This window comes from Procambarus clarkii, chromosome 74 (assembly GCF_040958095.1).
Source record: "Procambarus clarkii isolate CNS0578487 chromosome 74, FALCON_Pclarkii_2.0, whole genome shotgun sequence".
Taxonomy (NCBI): Eukaryota; Metazoa; Arthropoda; class Malacostraca; order Decapoda; family Cambaridae; genus Procambarus; species Procambarus clarkii.
Genome location: NC_091223.1, coordinates 10,286,709 through 10,306,992, shown reverse-complemented (window position 1 = coordinate 10,306,992; position 20,284 = coordinate 10,286,709). Strand labels below are relative to the sequence as shown.

The 20,284-nt window shown below is 39.8% G+C and overlaps 1 protein-coding gene across 1 annotated transcript; it reads right to left on the bottom strand.

The window, feature by feature from the left end:
• Window positions 1–1,958: 1,958 nt before the first annotated feature.
• LOC123767440 (mucin-5AC-like) lies at window positions 1,959–19,530 on the bottom strand. The gene is made up of 4 exons (XM_069313139.1): window positions 19,372–19,530; window positions 13,981–15,391; window positions 12,604–12,852; window positions 1,959–5,838 (listed from the first exon to the last, which is right to left on the bottom strand). Exons 1-4 carry the CDS (start codon window positions 19,528–19,530, stop codon window positions 3,902–3,904), a joined length of 3,756 nt encoding a protein of 1,251 aa, XP_069169240.1. The 3' UTR covers window positions 1,959–3,901.
• Window positions 19,531–20,284: the final 754 nt, after the last annotated feature.

Sequence of the window (20,284 nt, the reverse complement as noted above, 5' to 3'; positions counted from 1 at the left end):
GGTAAAAAAACTAATGATTTTTTCTGATCTGAAACCTACGTTTATGGGCAGCACAAAACGCCCACTAGACTGTGTGACACAGTGGTTGCCAGGATCAGGTTGGGCTACCGTTATCTGTGGTAGGTGACTACAGGTGACAGATTTTCTAATCCTGGCACTCCAGGTGCAAACTCTGTGAGCAGGAACTGTGACATGATCTCCCACATTACATCAACGAATGCCCAGTTATCAGACCATTCAGACTCATTGGCATGAGGTACCTGGAGCTTTGCAGTTACTTTATTCACTCTCATGTTCTTGAGGATATCCTCATATTACACCCAAAATTTGCCAGTGCAGGCTACTGAACATACAACCCTGTATGACTACCCATCCTGTGAGATGGGGACTTTTAGTATCACTGCTACCTTATTCACTCTTGTCTTAGTGATGATATCCTCATAATGCACCAAGAGCTTGCCAGTGTAATCTACTTATCACATGCCTCTCTATGACTAACCATCAAGTATGATGGGGATTTTTAGTATCACGTAGCTAGTTTGTTGACAAACTGTACTCTCCCTCATATAGTCTACGGTAACTGCACAAATGCAGATGTACCTGAATGTGTCAATAAAAAGTTTAATGAAAAAGGTTACAGTGATGCGGCAAGGATGGGAAGAAGTGTTTTGGAGTTTATTAGAAGGGTGTGTGTGTTTGGCAAGGATTGGGTGGGTGTATGTGGGTAGAGATGGGTAAATTTTGGGTGGGGGAAGAACGTTATTATTATTTGTGGGAGAAGATGAGGATAGTATGTTTAGGGGAAGATGGGGAGGGGGGCACCGGGGTGAAGCACCTATGAAGGTGCGATGGAGAGGCTTGGACACAGGATCAATCTGGGCTCTGGCGGGTACCCTATTTATTTCTGGAATGTGCGGAACCAGCGCAGAGTCCTTATCTCGTTATATAAAAAACGAAGCTGGAGAAAATTCCTCGCTTGAATACAGAAGTGAAGAGCAAGAAGAGACATGACTACCACATGCAAAATTCTCAGAAGAATAGACAGAGCAGACGATGAAAGATTATTCAGCGAGGATAGTACGCAAACAAGGAGATGTAGATAGTAGCTAAGTACTCAAATGAGCCACATTTATAGTACAAAGTACTTTTCAATGTCAGAGTAGTGAACAATAAGAATAAATAAGAACAATAAGAACAAATAAGCAGTGAAGTTGTGGAGACAGATCGCATTCACAGCTTTAATCGTAAATATGACAGTACCCAATAGTCTCTGCAATCTATACACCAATCGATTTGACGTTCAAAGGTGGGACCCAAGAACCTTGGCTCATCTCCCACAAATACATATAGAAAAGTAGAGAGGAAATTGTAACAGTTGCAAGACTGAAAGAGAGAGAGAGAGAGAGAGAGAGAGAGAGAGAGAGAGAGAGAGAGAGAGAGAGAGAGAGAGAGAGAGAGAGAGAGAGAGAGAGAGAGAGAGAGAGAGAGAGAGAGAGAGAGAGAGAGAGAGAGAGAGAGAGAGAGAGAGAGAGAGAGAGAGAGAGAGAGAGAGAGAGAGAGAGAGAGAGAGAGAGAGAGAGAGAGAGAGAGAGAGAGAGAGAGAGAGAGAGAGAGAGAGAGAGAGAGAGAGAGAGAGAGAGAGAGAGAGAGAGAGAGAGAGAGAGAGAGAGAGAGAGAGAGAGAGAGAGAGAGAGAGAGAGAGAGAGAGAGAGAGAGAGAGAGAGAGAGAGAGAGAGAGAGAGAGAGAGAGAGAGAGAGAGAGAGAGAGAGAGAGAGAGAGAGAGAGAGAGAGAGAGAGAGAGAGAGAGAGAGAGAGAGAGAGAGAGAGAGAGAGAGAGAGAGAGAGAGAGAGAGAGAGAGAGGAAGAGAGAGGCACAGATATAGCCTAAAGATTGGTAAGCACATTCACACTCAGGATAATTATAATCAATCTTGTTCTAAGAACTTTACTTGCATAGAACAATTTTTTAATGCTTAGTGCAGCACTCAATAAGCCAATACAGAAATGTGTGTATTATAATAATATTCATATATGTATTATAAAATTTACGTCAAAATTTGAGTTTTGGAAACATTTCATTATTGTCAGTAAGAAAAGTTATATTAAATCATTCATATATTATTTAATAGTTTCTCTAAGAGAATGTTTAATGTTTATTGTGGGTGAACAATAAAGAACATTATATAGGTATTTAACAATTTTGTAACAGAGTTGCAAAAATAAGTGTTTGCCAGAGGCATTTAATAAAGAACTTAGGATCTGGTTCTGTTTTGATCCCTTTTAACATGTGTTAATGTGATATTTTAACATGATAATGTATATTTTTAACATATCGTAATGAGTACTTTTAACATTAAAGTTAAACATGGGTTAAAGTGTACATTTAACATGTTTTAATGAGTACTTCTGACGTATGTTAACATATGGTAATGTGTATTTTTAACATGAATAAAGTGTACTTTTAACATGAGCTGAAGTGCACTTTTAACATTAGTTTAACTTGACGTTCGACATGTTTTAATGAGTACTTTTAAAATATGTTAATGTGTAGTTTTAACATGTTTATGTTTACATTTAACACATAAATTGTACTTTTAATGTGTATTTTAAACATGAGTTAATGTGTACTTTTATGTTAATATGTACTTTTAAATATATTAAAATGTACTTTTAATGTGTGTTAATATATACTTTTAACATATGTTAATGTGTTCTTTTAGAATATGTTAATATGTACTTTTAGCATGTGATAATATGCAATTTTAACATACGTTAATGTATATTTTTTAAATATGTTAATGTGTGTTTGTAAAAATTTTCAATGTGAGCTTTTAAAACATTTTTAATGAGTACTACTTTTTAAGTGCGTTTTTGTGTACGTTTAATATGTGTTAATGTGTACTTTTAACATTTGTTAATGTGTACTTTTAACATTTGTTAATGTGTACTTTTAACATTTGTTAATGTGTACTTTTAAAATGTGTAATTTTAACATATGTTAATGTTTACTTTTAATATGTGTTAGTGCGTACTTTTAACATATGTTAATGTGTAATTTTCAACATGTGGTAATGTGTATTTTTAACATATTTTAATGTGTATGGCTTAAACACTCTAAAAGCTGTTATATAAATTCTTTAAATCAGCATTTAAATATAATTGTATTTGCTGTTAAAGTATACTTCAAGCATAGTTTTCTTCTTCTATCTACATCTCCTTGTTTGCGTAAAGTAGAACTCTGGTTTCTCAAGTATAGTTAACTAACGACCAACATTTAACCAAATTAAGTGAGGTTAAAGGCTGGCCCCCGTTGCAACACAATCAAATTATTGTATTTATTGTTGTATTTCCAGAGCTGATTTACTTCCTATTAAAGTTTCCTAAATTGTTATACATCCTATTGTAGTACTGTAAGTAATTTTACTTTTTTTTTGCTGTCTCCTAAGTTGTAATTGGTGTATAAGTGTCCTAAGTTGTACTTGGTGTATTAGTGTCCTAAGTTGTACTTGGTGTATTAGTGTCCTAAGTTGTACTTGGTGTATAAGTGTCCTAAGTTGTACTTGGTGTATTAGTGTCCTAAGTTGTACTTGGTGTAGTAGTGTCCTAAGTTGTACTTGGTGTATTAGTGTCCTAAGTTGTACTTGGTGTAGTAGTGTCCTAAGTTGTACTTGGTGTATTAGTGTCCTAAGTTGTACTTGGTGTAGTAGTGTCCTAAGTTGTACTTGGTGTATTAGTGTCCTAAGTTGTACTTGGTGTAGTAGTGTCCTAAGTTGTACTTGGTGTAGTAGTGTCCTAAGTTGTACTTGGTGTAGTAGTGTCCTAAGTTGTACTTGGTGTAGTAGTGTCCTAAGTTGTACTTGGTGTAGTAGTGTCCTAAGTTGTACTTGGTGTAGTAGTGTCCTAAGTTGTACTTGGTGTAGTAGTTGTACCACCAGAGGTTGTTGGACCCGTTGTACTACCAGAGGTTGTTGTACCCGTTGTACCACCAGAGGTTGTTGGACCCGTTGTACCACCAGAGGTTGTTGGACCCGTTGTACCACCAGAGGTTGTTGGACTCGTTGTAACACCCAAGGTTGTTAGACCCGTTGTACCACCAGAGGTTATTGGACCCGTTGTAACACCCGAGGTTGTTAGACCGGTTGTACCAACCGAGGATGTTAAACTCGTTGTACCAACCGAGGTTACTGGACCCGTTGTACCACTTGAGGTTGCTGAACGCGTTGTACCACCCGAGGTAGTTGAACCCGTTGTACCACCAGAGCTTGTTGAACCTGTTGTTCCACCCGAAGTTGTTGGACTCGTTGTACCACCTGAGGTTACTGGACCAGTTGTGCTTCCTGAGCTTGATGGACCCGTTGTCCCACCCGAGGTTGCTGGGCCCGGTGAAGTACCTATTGATGCAGTGATGGCTGCAGTAGTTGCAGTGATGGGTGGAGGAGTTGCAGTGCTGGGTGGAGGAGTTGCAGTGCTGGGAGGAGGAGTTGCAGTGCTGGCTATAATAGGAAAGATCGGCATGGTAGGAAATCTGACAAAGGGAGGCGCGCGGGGTACAATCAATGTAGTTCCTCCATAGAGGAAGATGCTGCGCTGAAGGTTGGTAACTTCTCTGAATATTGTTGCTCTTTTTGCATTAGCAGTAGCTACGACATTCTCGATGGTTTCAAGACTAGAATGAACTGCTAAGTAAAGATCTCGATCAACTCTTAATGATCTATTTACTATGACCTGTATTAGTAGAACCAAAGTCTGTCTTGCAGCATTCAGGTGAGGAGTAATAAAAGATAAAATTGAAGTGTTTCTTGTTGTTATCGCATTTCGAGTATCTATAATGAGAGCTTGAATTCCGTGAATAATTTCAGAGGGACTGCGTTTTCTCCTGTGTCCTGTTATTGATACATCAATTGCGTCTGCAAGATTTTTAAGTAAAGTTTCAACTTGAGTAAGAGCCATAATTGCTGTATCTGTAGCTTTTAAGACGGAATACAGTTGCCTGAATTGCGAATAGAGATCATCTAGTGTTATATTTCTTGTTGAAGTTCTTATAATTTCATGTGTATTGGGACGTGTGGTAGTGTGAATTCTGTTTGGTGGTCGGGGCGGTAGTTTCACTGGACAAATGGCCAGTGGTGGCACGGGCTGGACGATAGGTAGAGGAATAATGGGTCCTCCAAGTTGGTTGAGTTGAGATTGAAGGGTGTTGATCCGGCTTTTTAAATTGTTTGTTTGTACATTACCAGCGCCTACAGCCTTGTTGACGCTGGCTAGAACTGACTGTACGTCTGACAGAAGTTGTGAATTGACTGACGAAGAATTATTAATTTTGCAAGATATATGAAACAATCTGGTCTGCGCCATATTTAGCAGTGAAAGCTGACTATTAACAGCGGTAAAGTCTCCATTTGTCAACGCGGTTGCTGTGTTGTCGATGATCGCCCGAAGCCAAGTAATGTCTTGTGATATGCTGCGTCTCCTCCTTCCTAGTCCACCAAGTATTGCGTTAATTGTGTTAAGAAGAGTAGTAAGTTGAGTTTGAAGGGTTTGAAGAGTCGTTACCGCACTAAGTGTGCTATTTAGAGTGGTGACCAAATTGTTGAGTTGCGTAATGAGATTAGCTATTAATGCTGTAACGTTCACTGGAGTTGTTGTGACTACAACACTGGTTGTAGTGACTACAGTAGTTGTGCTGGCTCTTGTAGTTGTGTTAGCTGCAGTGGTTGTTCTGGCTACAGTAGTTGTGCTGGCTGCAGTAGTTGTGCTGACTGTAGTAGTTGTACTTGGTGCAGCAGTTGTAGTTGTAGTTGTAGTTGTTGTTGAGGTGGTGGTTGTGGTCGTCACTCCTAAAATAGAAAAATTATTAACAATATTATATTTTCACTCTCTCTCACACACACACACACACACACACACACACACACACACACACACACACACACACACACACACACACACACACACACTGGTCTTTACAATAGAACAAGGAGAAGTCATGGCGCTAGGAGAGGTGGTAGCAAACCAGGCGACCTTGGAAAGGTTCGAAATTACAAAAGATGAGGTCAAGAAGCACCTATTGGAGCTGGACGTGAGAAAAGCTGTTGGGCCGGACGGAATCTCACCATGGGTATTGAAAGAGTGTGCAGGAGCACTTTGTTTGCCACTCTCCAAAGTGTATAGTAGGTCACTGGAAACGGGAGACCTACCTGAAATATGGAAGACGGCTAATGTAGTCCCAATATACAAAAAGGGTGACAGACAGGAGGCATTGAACTACAGGCCAGTGTCCTTGACTTGTATACCATGCAAGGTGATGGAGAAGATTGTGAGAAAAAACCTAGTAACATATCTGGAGAGACGAGACTTCGTGACAACCCATCAACATGGGTTCAGGGAGGGTAAATCTTGCCTTAAAGGCTTAATAGAATTCTACGATCAGGTAACAAAGATTAAGCAAGAACGAGAAGGATGGGCGGACTGCATTTTTTGGACTGTCGGAAAGCCTTTGACACAGTACCCCATAAAAGGCTGATGCATAAGCTGGAGAAACAGGCAGGAGTAACTGGTAGGGCGCTCCAGTGGATAAGGGAGTACCTATGCAATAGGAAGCAGAGAGTTACAGTGAGGGGTGAGACCTCAGATTGGCGTGAAGTCACCAGTGGAGTCCCACAGGGCTCTGTACTCGGACCTATCCTGTTTCTGATATACGTAAATGTCTATACCCCAGAGGGTATAGACTCATTCCTCTCAATGTTTGCTGACGACGGCAAAATTATGAGAAGGATTAAGATAGAGGAGGACAGCTTGAGGCTTCAAGAAGACCTGGACAAGCTGCAGGAATGGTCGAACAAATGGTTGTTAGAGTTTAACCCAAGCAAATATAATGTAATGAAGATAGGGGTTGGAAGCAGAAGACCAGATACAAGGTATCATTTGGGACATGAAATACTTCAGGAATCAGAGAAAGAGAAAGACCTGAGGGTTGATATCACGCCAGACCTGTCCCCTGAAGCTCATATCAAGAGGATAACATCAGCGGCATATGCCAGGTTAGCTAACATAAGAACGGCCTTTAGAAACTTGTGTAAGGAATCTTTCAGAACAGTATATACCACATATGTCAGACCAATCCTGGAGTATGCGGCTCCAGCATAGAGTCCATATCTAGTCAAGCATAAGACTAAACTGGAAAAGGTTCAAAGGTTTGCCACCAGACTAGTGCCCGAGCTGAGAGGTATGAGCTACGAGGAGAGACTACGGGATTTAAACCTCACTTCGCTGGAAGACAGAAGAGTTAGGGGGGATATGATCACCACATTCAAGATTCTCAAGGGAATCGACAGGGTAGATAAAGACAGGTTATTTAACACAAGGGGCACACGCACTAGGGGACACAGATGGAAACTGAGTGCCCAACTGAGCCACAGAGATATTAGAAAGAACTTTTTTAGTGTCAGAGTGGTTGACAAATGGAATGCATTAGGAAGTGATGTGGTGGAGGCCGACTCCATACACAGTTTCAAGTGTAGATATGATAGAGCCCAATAGGCTCAGGAACCTGTACACCTGTTGATTGACGGTTGAGAGGCGGGACCAAAGAGCCAGAGCTCAACCCCCGCAAGCACAATTAGGTGAGTACACACACACATATATACACACACTTAGGTGTGTACACACGTACACATAGCATAGGGGACACAGGTGGAAATTGAGTGCCCAAATGAGCCATAGAGACGTTAGAAAGAATTTTCAGTGTCAGAGTAGTAGACAAATGAAATGCATTAGGAAGTGATGTGGTGGAGGCTGACTCCATACACAGCTTCTGGTGTAAATATGATAGAGCCCAGAAGGCTCAGGAACCATAACATTAGTTGATTGACAGTTGAGAGGCGGAGCCAATGAGCCAGAGCTCAACCCCCGCAAGCTCAATTAGGTAAGAACACACACACACAAACTGGACGACCTGGACAAACTGGAGAAATGGTATAGAAAATGGCTGCTAACGTTCAATTCAGGAAAGTGAAAAGTAAATAAATTAGGAGAAAGGATCAGAAGGCTGAACACAATGTACCATCTGCGAGGTGAAATCCAGCAAGAGTCAAATAGAGAGAAAGATCTGCGAGTTGATATCACATCAAACCTGTCCCCAGAGGCCCACATCAAAAGGATATCATCAGCGGCATATGCTAGGTTGACCAACATAAGAACTACCTTTAGAAACTTGTGTAAGGAATCGTTCAGCGCCCTGTATACCACTTATGTCAGACCAATCCTGGAATATGCAGCTCCAGCTTGGAGTCCATACCTAGTTAAACACAAGACAAAGTTAGAGAAGATTTAGCGGTATGCCACCAGACTCGTCCCGGAACTGAGAGGTATGAGCTATGGGGGAAGGCTGAAGGAGCTGAACCTCACATCCCTGGAAAACTGAAGAGTAAGGGGAGACATGATAACCAACCACCTATAAAAATCTCAGGGAAATTGACAGGGTGGTCAAAGACAAAATCTTTAGCACGGGTGGAACACGAACAAGGGGACACAGGTGGAAATTTAGTACCCAAATGAGCCACAGAGACATTAGAAAGAATTTTTTCAGTGTCAGAGTAGTTAATAAATGGAATACACTAGGAAGTGTTGTGGTGGTGGCAGACTCCATACACAGTTTCAAATGTTGATATGATAGAGCCCAGTAGGTTCAGGAATCTGTACACCAGTTGATTGACAGTTGAGAGGCGGGACCAAAGAGCCAGAGCTCAACTCCCGCAAGCACAACTACGTGAGTACAACTGGGCAACTAGGTGAGTACTCAGCAGCAGTTCACCTTAGCAGTAAATAGGTACCTGGGAATTGGACAGCTGCTACGGGCTGCTTCCTGGGGATGTTTGTATGTGTATGTATGTAAGAGAAGTATATGTAGTAGGCATAGAGGAAAACTAAATTGATTAGAAAGGCGGGATCCAAGAGCTAATTGCTCGATTCTGCAGACACAAATAGTAAAAATACAAGCAAAAATAAATAAAAAAAACACGAGTTTTCAAGCTTGCAACTACCCTACAGGAGGAGGAGCCTACCCACGTAGCAATGCCCATGGAACAACTTCCTACACTAGTGGGGAGGGACGGTAAAAATGGATATAGGAAAGTGAGCTTCAATGTAATGTACTGAACCATCGATGGGATTACCAATAAAGCAAGCAAACTAACGGAAAGGGCGCAGGAAGAAAACCCAAATGTAATAGGACTCACAGAAACAAAATTGTCAGGAGTCATAGCAGACGCTGTGTTTCTAAAGGACTACTATATAGTAAGGATAGAGAGGAAAAGGGAGAGGAGGTGGAGGAGTGGCCCTGCTAATAAGGAAGGACTGGAGCTTGGATGATATAGAAATTCTTGGCTGTGATGGATTCAAAGATTACATAACAGGATCTATGACAATGGGTGGACCTAAGATAATAGTGGCAGTCATTTACAACCCTCCACTAAATGACAAAAGATTCAGACAGGAGTTTGATATGAACAACATGGCAACTAATAATATAACAGAGCAGCTTCAGTTGCCTGCAAGAATGGCTCCAGACTCTTAATCATGGGCGAATTCAACCATGGAATAATAGACTGGGAGAATGAGGACCTACATGGAGGTGCAGATACATGGTGAGCTAAACTCTTGGAAGTGGCAACAAGGGACTTTCTGAGCCAACATGTCAGGGAACTCACAAGAATGAGAGGCAATGACGAACCAGCTAGATTCGACCTGATATTCAACTTGAATGAGACAGAAATAAGTGAAGTCAAATTTGAAGCCCCCATAGGAAAGAGTGACCACAGTGTATTTACATTTTGGTATCTGGTGGAGGTAGGGATAACCTATCCAAGAATGAGATCGGAAGGGAAAGACTAAATTACCGAGGAGGAAAATATGACAAGATGAGAAACTTTTTAAGAGGAATACCATGGGAAACAGAACTCAGAGAGAAGACTGAACAGGATATGATGGACTGCCACCCAGAAGTGTCAGGAAGTTGCAGATAGGTTTATCCCGGTCCAAAAGGAGAAAAACGAAAAGTAATAGAAGAATCCATGTTTCAACCAGGAATGTAAGGTAGCGAAGCAATTGAGTAAAAGAACGTGTAGAAACTACAGGAATAACAGAACACCAGAGAGCAGGGAGAGATACCAGAGGGCCAGAAATGAGTACCTCAAAGTGAGGAGAGAAGCAGAGAGACAGTATAAAAATGATATTGCGAGTAAAGCTAAGATCTTACCAAAACTGCTTCACAGCCACATCAGGAGGAAAACAGCGGTAAAGGTGATGAAACTGAGAAAAGGGGAGAATAGATACACAAAGAATGACAAGGAAGTGTGTGAAGAACTCAACAAGAGATTCCAGAAGGTCTTCACAAAAGAACAAGGAGAAGCCCCCTGCACTAAATGAGGAGGAGGCAAACCAAGCAACCTTGGAGGAATTTGACCTCACCAGTGATGAGGTCAAAAGGAATCTGGTGGAGCTGAATGTGACAAAGGCTGTTGGGCCTGACAGAATCTCACCATGGATATTAAAAGAAGGCGTAGAAGCACTAAGTGTGCCACTCTGTATGGTGTATAACAGGTCACTGGAAACAGGAGACCTACCAGAAAGCTGAAAGATAGCTAATGTAGTCCCAATATACAAAAAGGTGACAGGCAAGAGGCACTGAACTACAGGCCAGGTTTCCTAACTTGTATATCATGTAAGGTTATGGAGAAGATCGCGAGGAAAAGGCTTGTAGAGCATCTGGAGGGAAATAGCTTTGTTACACACCACCAGCATGGGTTCAGAGATGGTAAATCGTGCCTCACAGGTTTAATAGAGTTAAATGACCACACAACAAAAATTAGGCAAGAAAGAGAAGGGTGGGCAGACTGCATTTTCTCGAACTGTCAGAAAGCCTTTGACACAGTACCCCATAATAGGCTTTTACAAAAGTTGGAGCAACAGGCGGGAGTAAAAGGTAAGGTGCTCCAGTGGATAAGGGAATATCTAAGCAACAGAAAACAGTGAGTAACTGTGAAGGGGGAAACTTCAGAGTAGCGTGATATCACCATCGGAGTCCCACAGGGCTCTGTACTTGGATCCATCCTGTTTCTAATATATGTAAACGATCTTCCAGAACGTAAAGACTCATTCCTCTCAAAGTTTGCTGATGATGCAAAAATTATGAAAAGAATCAAGGCAGATGAAGATAGACAGAGACTACAGGGCGACCTGGACAAACTGGAAGAATGGTCTAGAAAATGAATACTAAAGTTCAACTCAGGAAAGTGTAAAGTAATGAAATTAGGCGAAGGAAGCAGAAGGCTGAACACAAGGTACCTTCTGGGAGGTGAAATCCTGCAAGAGTTAAATATCGAGAAAGATCTGGGGGTTGATATCATACCGAACCTGTCCCCAGTGGCCCACATCAAAAGGATATCATGAGCGTCATATGCTAGACTGGCCAACATAAGAACTGCCTTTAGAAACTTGTGTAAGAAATCATTCAGGACCCTGTATACCACTTATGTCAGACCAATCCTCGAATATGCAGCTCCAGCTTGGAGTCCATGCCTAGTTAAACACAAGACAAAGTTAGAGAAGATTCAGCGGTATGCCACCAGACTCGTCCCGGAACTGAGAGGTATGAGCAACGTGGTAAGGATAAAGGAGCTGAACCTCACGTCCCTGGAAAACAGAAGAGTAAGGGTAGACATGATAACCACCTGAGCCACAGAGACATGAGCTTCAGAGTGGTTACAAAGAATTTTTTTCACTGCCAGAGTAGTTAACAGATGAAATATATTAGTCAGTGATGTGGTGGAGGCAGACTTCTTACACAGTTCCATATGTCGATATGATACAACCCAGTAGGCTCAGGAATCTGTACATCAGTTGATTAACAGTTGAGAGGTGGGATCAAAGAGCCAGCGCTCAACCCTCGCAAGCACAACTAGGTGAGTACACACACACACAAACACAAATAAATTAAATATGCTCTATGAATAATTAATTTAAGGACACACAAATTAAATATACACAAATAAATTTAGCGAGTGGCCCTGAGTTTACAGGCCCTCTTAGCTCAGGGAACAGTTCATAGGGGTCGGATTCCCAAGGGGGGGTGGGTTCGATTCCCGGCTGAGGCAGAAACTGAAAGTTAGATTAAATTTGTTTTAGCCTAATTGCAAGAAAGATTATTGATATGAATTAGCTATCATACAGTTGCTTAAAACTGTCGAAGATCAAAATGCATTATTAAATTCCTCGTCATTATAATTAAGGCGGCGCAGTGCTGTAGTTAAGTGATAGATCACTTGTTAGTTTAGCCACGTCACATCTCAAGGACTACCACATAATGTGCTAAAATTTGTTATCTAAGTCGACCACACTAGTTTGTCCTTTACAAAATTATACACGGGAGAATGTTGACTGTTGAATACGAAGTTAGAAGTGGAGAGACCTTTTAAATTAAGATGCGTAGAACTGTTAAAATAAATATAAATGCACTTGAATGAATGAAGTGGAGGACCAGAAGAGGGTGGAGGAGGAGGAGGAGGGGAGACAGAAGAAAGGGAGAGAGGAAAAAGGAAACTTACTTGGATAACAACAGAGACACTTGGTTCCCTTGCAGCCCTTTTTGTTTATCAATCCTGTACAGAGCTTCTTACTGGAGACACAGTAACCACCGAGAACATTGCAGGCGCTCAATGGCTTGCAAGCCTTGGCACAGCAGACACACTTCTTCTTGGAGCAGCCTTTGGCTATCTTGCGCTCCGTCGACCCGCACTTCTTCTTGCACACGCCCTTGTATATCTTACACTTCTTTTTTGGTTTCAGTGCACAAGCTGCTTGTAAAAAATAAGCATTATTATCAGTTCTGACTCCAAATTATCTAGGTCATTCATACTTTGAAGTCTGGAAGAAAAATATGGATAACCTTAGCATAATTTCCCTACATAATACACATGTGCAATAAACTCGTTCGTCAGAAGCTTGTGACATTTATTGGTTCAAATAACTCACGTAAACTGTCTAAGGCGGTTCTTGAAATATTATCTAATGCAAAAATTAGAGTCACTATTGTGGCTAGAACACCTGACTCTCAGCCACCTATCAACGAACAATCATCCTTCATCACCTCGTACCATCAATTAATGTGTTTGAACAGCAGACTGACAGACTTCACACCGTCAAGGTCAGCTAACTAGCGAGGACAGCTAATGTCTGTCAGCCTGTGAGTACTTAAGCAAGAATGAAGACTTTAGATTATATAGTAGTGAAGAGCAGATCTTTCTAGTATATGGGGAGGTCAAGGGCTATAATTATTTTCTTTTATATGAATTTCTGTGTTTAGAAGAAAAATGAATGGCCACTACATCTTACATAGAATTTTATATCTCTTTAAAAATGGCTACCAACACAAACTTCTATGCTGTTATAGGCAAGCTGCAAGATAAATGAAACAAACAGGACTAACTACATAATTAACATGAATAACTACAAAATATTGACATAACACATTACAAACTTCAAAATAAACAGATCAAAGTGAAAGTGGGACATAACTGAGATCACTGAAGCCAGCCATCTTGGCATACTTCTGTACAGAGCAGAAAACAGTGGGACGTTGTCCTGGCCAGATTAAAACTTGGACATTCACGGTTAACACATTGCCACTTAACAGAACGAAAACTATGAAATTAACAGTGAACTATTTAATAAGCTTACTGCGCATCGGCACTAGTTAAATCCACAAAGCATAAATTACAAATAATAACTGTATTTAGAACAATATTTGTAACTTTCAGCCAGTTCTAAACAATACACAAAAGAGCTGTTATGCAAGGCTATTAAACTTCAAGAAATTTAAGCTTCACTTTGGAAGATCTTATTGTGATTATCTCATGAATATTTACATTAATAACTTCAGGTAAATTCCACTAAGACAAAGAACATTCACTTGCACAACTTACGTGAGAGACAACACACACACGACTTCCCCTTGCACTTGCCAGCAACAACTTTGGTCTTGCAGGTTTTGTTCTGGCACTTCCCGCCGACTTGAATACACTTCTTATGAGGTTTGCACTTTATCTTTGACTCAAAACTATGGTTTTCACTTGATTCATGAGAAGCTCCAGTACTAGAGTGCTTTACTGTTTTCTTCCCTGCCTTCTTTACTGCTGTTTTGTTACCTTTCTTTTTTGCTTTCAGGCTATTTTTCTGTAGTTTTTTATTTTTTTCATTTTTATTTATATTTTGGTTTTCATTCTTTTTTTTACTTTTTTTGATGGTTTTGACATTATTTTTTATTTTATTGGCAGTTTTAAGTTTTTTTTGATTGGTCTTGTGTTGCTTTGATGCCTTTCCTTTGTCCTGATGTTTCTTAGTAGGTTTGTCTCGCTTTTTATTTTTGTTACCACTCTTGCTTTTGTTGCCTTTTTGTCTTTTGTTTTCGTTACTCTTTGGCGATTTTGTATGTTTGTTAGCTTTGGCCGTTTGTTTGTTACTTTGTTTATAATTAGATTTTGCTTTCTTTGGTTTGATTAACTTTCCCTGTTGAATGCTGTTTTTCTTGTGTTGTTTGTTTCTGGATTCACGTAAATTCTTACGGAATTTATTATTTTGTTTCTCCCCTGCGATGACTTTCTTTTCTTTATTGGCTTTCTTGCCAGCGACATTCCTGTTCTTTGAAACTTTTTTCCCGGTTACTTTCCTGTTCGTTAAAGCTTTTTTCCCAGTGATTTTCCTTCCCTTAGCGGCTTTTTTTCCACTGATTTTCCTTCCCTTAGCGGCTTTCTTACCAGTAACTTTTCTTCCCTTAGCGGCTTTCTTGCCAGTGACTTTCCTTCCCTTAGCGGCTTTCTTGCCAGTGACTTTCCTTCCCTTAGCGGCTTTCTTGCCAGTGACTTTCCTTCCCTTAGCGGCTTTCTTGCCAGTGACTTTCCTTCCGTTAGTGGCTTTCTTGCCAGTTTGTCTTCCTCCCACAGTCTTGTGTCTGCCAGCTCTTACGGAAATGCGTTCCTTGCTACCTCCACGCGCCTCTCTGCTCTTAAAGTTCGATTTTGTCTTTTTCCGTACATTGCGGCGTTTTTCTTCATTCTTTGTCCAGGAACCTTTACTTAGTTTATGAGTTTGTGGTTCACCATCATTATTGACACGGTCAGCTTCTTCCTTACTCTTAGTGTGACGTCGTTTTTGTTCATTCTTGGCTCTGCGAACTCTTGCTCTTCCTTCGGGATTGCTAGAACTACTGTCATCGTGGTCACCTTTTATATAATGGTCGTCCAGGCCAGAGTCTCTGGCTCTCTTGTCTCGCGGCCCCAGAACTGTTCTCTCCTGTCCTTGTGGTTCTGCTTCATTAGTTTTTCCATTAACGTTTTCCTGTAATTGAGAATATTGTTTCCAATAAAAATATGTAGGAAGGTAGCCAATAGTAGTGTAAAAAGGCTGTATATCTATACCTGTAAGATGTAATATTTCGTTCGCTTCTATGTTTGTCTGTTCAAAGTTGGGGACCAGACGCTTGGGGCTAGCTACTCAAATTTACAGGGAATGATCTGGTGTACGAGATGAACATATGTTGGTTGGGGTCGCCAGATATATAAAAGGAACAGCGTGCCAGGGGTCACATTCAGACCAATATTTGGCACTGCTCGCCGTCTACACAGTCAAAATATTAAACAAAAAATTCTTGTAAAAACCAAATATGGAAATATTCCCAATTATTTACTGATCTCGGGAAAATTAACAAAAATTTCTTGCCATCCAAAATAAATTATATGATCATCCCACAGCTTCAAATGTGTCTCTTAGTAAAGGGGTAACTATTCTATTTTTTATTATTTATTTTTTAGTGATTTTTTTTTTAATAAGAGAAAGAGACAGAGACAGAAACAGAGACTGAAACTTGAAGAGAGGACACTTATGTCTCAGAACAGAGGACACCTATGATCCAACAGAGGATCTTATATGAATAGATATATAGATGGATAGTGGGATAGATATTTTTATAGATAGATGAGTAGATGAATGGAAAGATTGATAGGTGGATGGATTGATAGATATAGATGGATGGATAAAATTATTAGTGGATGTATTGATAGTTAGATGGACAGATATATGGATGGATAAATGGATGCACAGATGAATGGATAAATGGATGCACAGATGAATGGATAAATGGATGAATAGATAGATGGATAGATGGCTGCCTAGATTAGTAGATAAAAATATAGATAGATGGACAGATGGATGCAAAGATGGGTGGATAGAAAAGTAGATGAATGCTAGATATAGATAGTTGGACATTCAGACTGATGTATAGATGGATGGATAGATGAATGGATATATAGATGGAGGGATAGATGAATGGACATATATATAGATGGATAGGGGTGGATCGATGGCTATATATAGATAAATGAACACATAGATAGATGGATGGATAGATGAATACGTGTATCGACAGATAGATAGGTAGATAGGCAGACGGATTTATTGTGGGGAATATTTTCTCCATTTATGAATAAATAAACTTAAACTATAACTATTAAATGTGAATTACTAAAATGAAGCTTATGATAACTTTTTCTGTGTTATAATAATTATTTACAATAAGTAATATTATGGGCTGAGGCAATACTTATGTTTATTTCCGTCAGGTGATCCTGCCTTATGCCAAGACAAATATGAAACTGAAGCTTTTTTGTGTGTGAGATCTCATACCCAAATAGGAGTGAGGAAAATGGATCACACTTTACCAATTTATTAAAGTAATTCTAATAGTTCGCATTTTTGTATTCAATTAAAATATATAAATAACTCTTAAATCATTATTAATCCTTACATTGCCTAAAAGAATGAGAGGAAGGCGACGACGCCATCATCTGGGAGGCTGCTCGCTTGTCAGGGAAATATACGTTGATAAGCAGTACAAATATTGGACATTTACACCATATTCAGATGATTACGGTTGGTCAGATGTCCATGTTCAACAGTCCCTCTCTTATTAACATGTGAACCTCTGTCTCTATCTATTGTATATATATATATATATATTTCTGGTCAGATATTTACCTGTGGGCCACTAAACCTAGTGGCCTCGACGAGGACAGGAAGCCGGTGGTTTGTAGAAACTACCAAATTTGCCTTGATGATCTTTTCCAGGTATATTTTGGAATTCAGCACAGTTTGGCAGTTAAGGCTACGATGGGTAGGCGGTTCCATGGGTTAATAAACCTGAGGGTGAAAAAAGCCTCTCCTGTTCTCAGTCCTACATTGTGGCTTGTTGAGTTTGAAACCGTTACTCCTTGTTTGTTACATCTGACCTTTTAGAAAATATCCGGATCAACATCCTCCAACTTGTTCAGTATTTTAAAAGTTTCAATGAGATCCGCTCTGTCATGCCTCTTTTGCCGTGTTGTTAGCCCTGTGGCCTTCAAGCGTTCCTAATACTAGAGATGATTTAGCTCTGGAATGACTTTTGTTGCCCGGTGTTGCACATTCTCCAGAGCAGCTATGTCTTTCTGAAAATGAGGTGTTCATTCTTGGATTCAGTAATCTAAGTGGGGGCGACATCAGAGATTTATGCAGTTGAACCTTCTTTTCCTCATAGTCAAAAAACACTTGAGTATCCCAAGAGTTTGGTTAGCTTTTATGACTGATGCACCCAATCTGTTGTGCAAGTATTAATGAGTAGTAGATCTTTACTCCAAGGTCCCTTTCTTCATCAGTCTGCTGTAATGTAATGCTATTAATTTGGCAGTCGTGGCGTAGGTTGTTATGCCCCACATACAAGGTCTGGCATTTGTCGATATTAAAAAGCATTTGCCAGTCTTCTGACCGTTTGTGGAGTTCATGTTGATCTCTTTGTAAGGCTTCAATATCGTTATCATTTCCCACTTTACCATAAATTTTTGTGTCATCTGCAAATCTGTTGACGTGGTTTGTAATATTCTTGTCTATGTCATTGATGAATATGAAAAAAGGGTAAGTCCCAAACAGGACCCTTGTGGCACCCCACTTATCACACTTTTTTCCGTTCCGATTCGTTTCCATTTAGCATGACCCTTTGTTTTTTCCTTCAACCATTGATCCATGTATAATCAGGGAGACTAGGGAGGTGTTGGACCCGTTATGGTCAAGGTTATAAACATAAATAAGAGAATGTTAGTCTTTAAACTCTACTAATTAGGAATATTGAATTTAATTGAAATAATTATAAATTAATACCATTGAATCAAATAATATAAATTGTCAGCAGGAAAGTCGTGTCACCTACAGCCAATCAGACGTGAGGCAGCCATATTGAACACAAAGGGCTGCTCTGTTCTACAGATGACACCATATGATGTTTAAGCTGTTCGAAGAAGTCTTCTAGACAGCGATGCTTCATTGCTTTACTAACTCTAATTTAGACGGAGTTGTAAATTATATAAACTATTTCATTAATCAGAAATTAACTTGGAGTAACAATTAATATTCTAAATCAAATTAAATAATAAATACTGCACCATAGGGATTCATTTTATTATGGAAACTAACCCCTCCCTCCCTCCCACTGTGGGAATTGTGAGACAAGAACCTTCTGGTATACATTTACTTATTTATCGAACAAGTTCAACCAATTATTTACACAGTCCCACATTCATGGACGAACATACAAGACACTCCAGCTTCTAGTTGTCGACTGGGTCTGCTGTTTTCCCTCTGGATCAATGGCAGGCCATCGAACAGCTGTATGCTCGAAGTCAAGTTCATCTGAATGTTGATTAATGGCGTCCGCTCCCGAATGAACACAGCCTCAGCGGTTCAGAACCTCATACGATCATCAGTGCGTGGGATTATTGTGGTGTAAATCACTATGTGTTGGTAATTCAGAATGGTGTTGTGGTGTTGCACATCCATGCTGACTGTGCAGCATAATGTATCCAACCAAAGGATGCATAGCCAAGCTCAATGCAAACTAGACTACAAGAGCCATATAAACACTCTGGAACAGTGTCTGGAACACTAGCCCAAAATTTGTGCATTTATTTACTCTCACATAGGAGTACACTTGTGTAAAACTTAAACATTTACACACTCTCACAAAGGAGGACGCTCACGAATAAAATTTTAACATTTACCTACTCTCATGGTAAGAAAGATCCATGATCGTCACATGCATTAACTAGCAAAGTTTTTACTCTGTTGTCGGTAACGCGTTCCAAGTTTTCTGCTCTGCCTACAAGACACAGGCTTTCTGTTCCCTTCGAAGTCACTAAAGATGATTGCTCTCAGGTTAATTCAGGTAAATTAACTGGGAGCTAAAGCTTTCACGACGTAAGCGTCTATTCACCATGTTGATACGAAGAATTTACCTTGTCTGGAGCCTTCCACGTAGACTCAAATAATTCATCGGTAATTTCATAGAGGAGAGAGCCACCATACCGAAGCAAGACGCCTTGAACCGTCCGGATAACACAACGACCACAACTTCTACTGAGCTTTACAAGACCTATCTCAGGTTTGACCAACATGTTATCTTCTCACCCATTATATTGATACTTGTTGACAATACTGTTCCATCAGTACTCAAAGTAACACACAACATTTATGGTCCATATTTGGGATCTTAGTTATAAATATTAAACCACATTGTTTATTAGCTGAAGATGGACAGCAAAATAATAGCTATAAGGGGCTCCAAATTATTGCCAAAACAAGCAATATCTTGCAATATTTATCTATATGTAATAATTTATAGTTTCCCATAAGAAGGAAGATGTGAAAGAACAGCAAGGGAATTCCTTAGAAGGAAGAAGAACGAGATACATCACTATTAAAACAACATGGGGACATATCACTGAAAATACAACAAGGGGACATTGTGAAAATAGATCAAGGGAATATATCACTGTAAGAGTAGAAGAAGGAAACATATCACTGTGAAAGTAAAACACTGCAACATATCACTGTGAAAGTAAAACACTGCAACATATCACTCTGAAAAGAAAACAATGAGATATATCACAGTGCAGGTACAACATAGGGACATTCTACTGGAGGATCTAAATTAATAATAAAAAAATATTGAAACAAAATGACAGAAGCTATTAATATGAATTAAAGCGAGTTAAAATTGGATAAATTTAGGTTTAAACTGTGGGGAATTGACCTGTGAGAGTTATATTTATTTAATTTATATAAATTTATATAGAATTTCTATTTTACATTAATTTATATGATTCGATTGCAAACTGTTTGGTTAAAATGGACTGTATTTCTTAAAAT

What these genes read in the sequence shown, in the direction of transcription:
- LOC123767440 (XM_069313139.1), bottom strand. Translation starts at nt 19,530, where the DNA reads ATGTTGGTCAAACCTGAGATAGGTCTTGTAAAGCTCAGTAGAAGTTGT. An exon ending in GTGTGTGTGTTGTCTCTCAC is followed by an intron (nt 12,853 to 13,980) that starts GTAAGTTGTGCA and finishes TTTTACAAGCAG; the next exon opens with CTTGTGCACTGAAACCAAAA. An exon ending in GTGTCTCTGTTGTTATCCAA is followed by an intron (nt 5,839 to 12,603) that starts GTAAGTTTCCTT and finishes TTTCTATTTTAG; the next exon opens with GAGTGACGACCACAACCACC.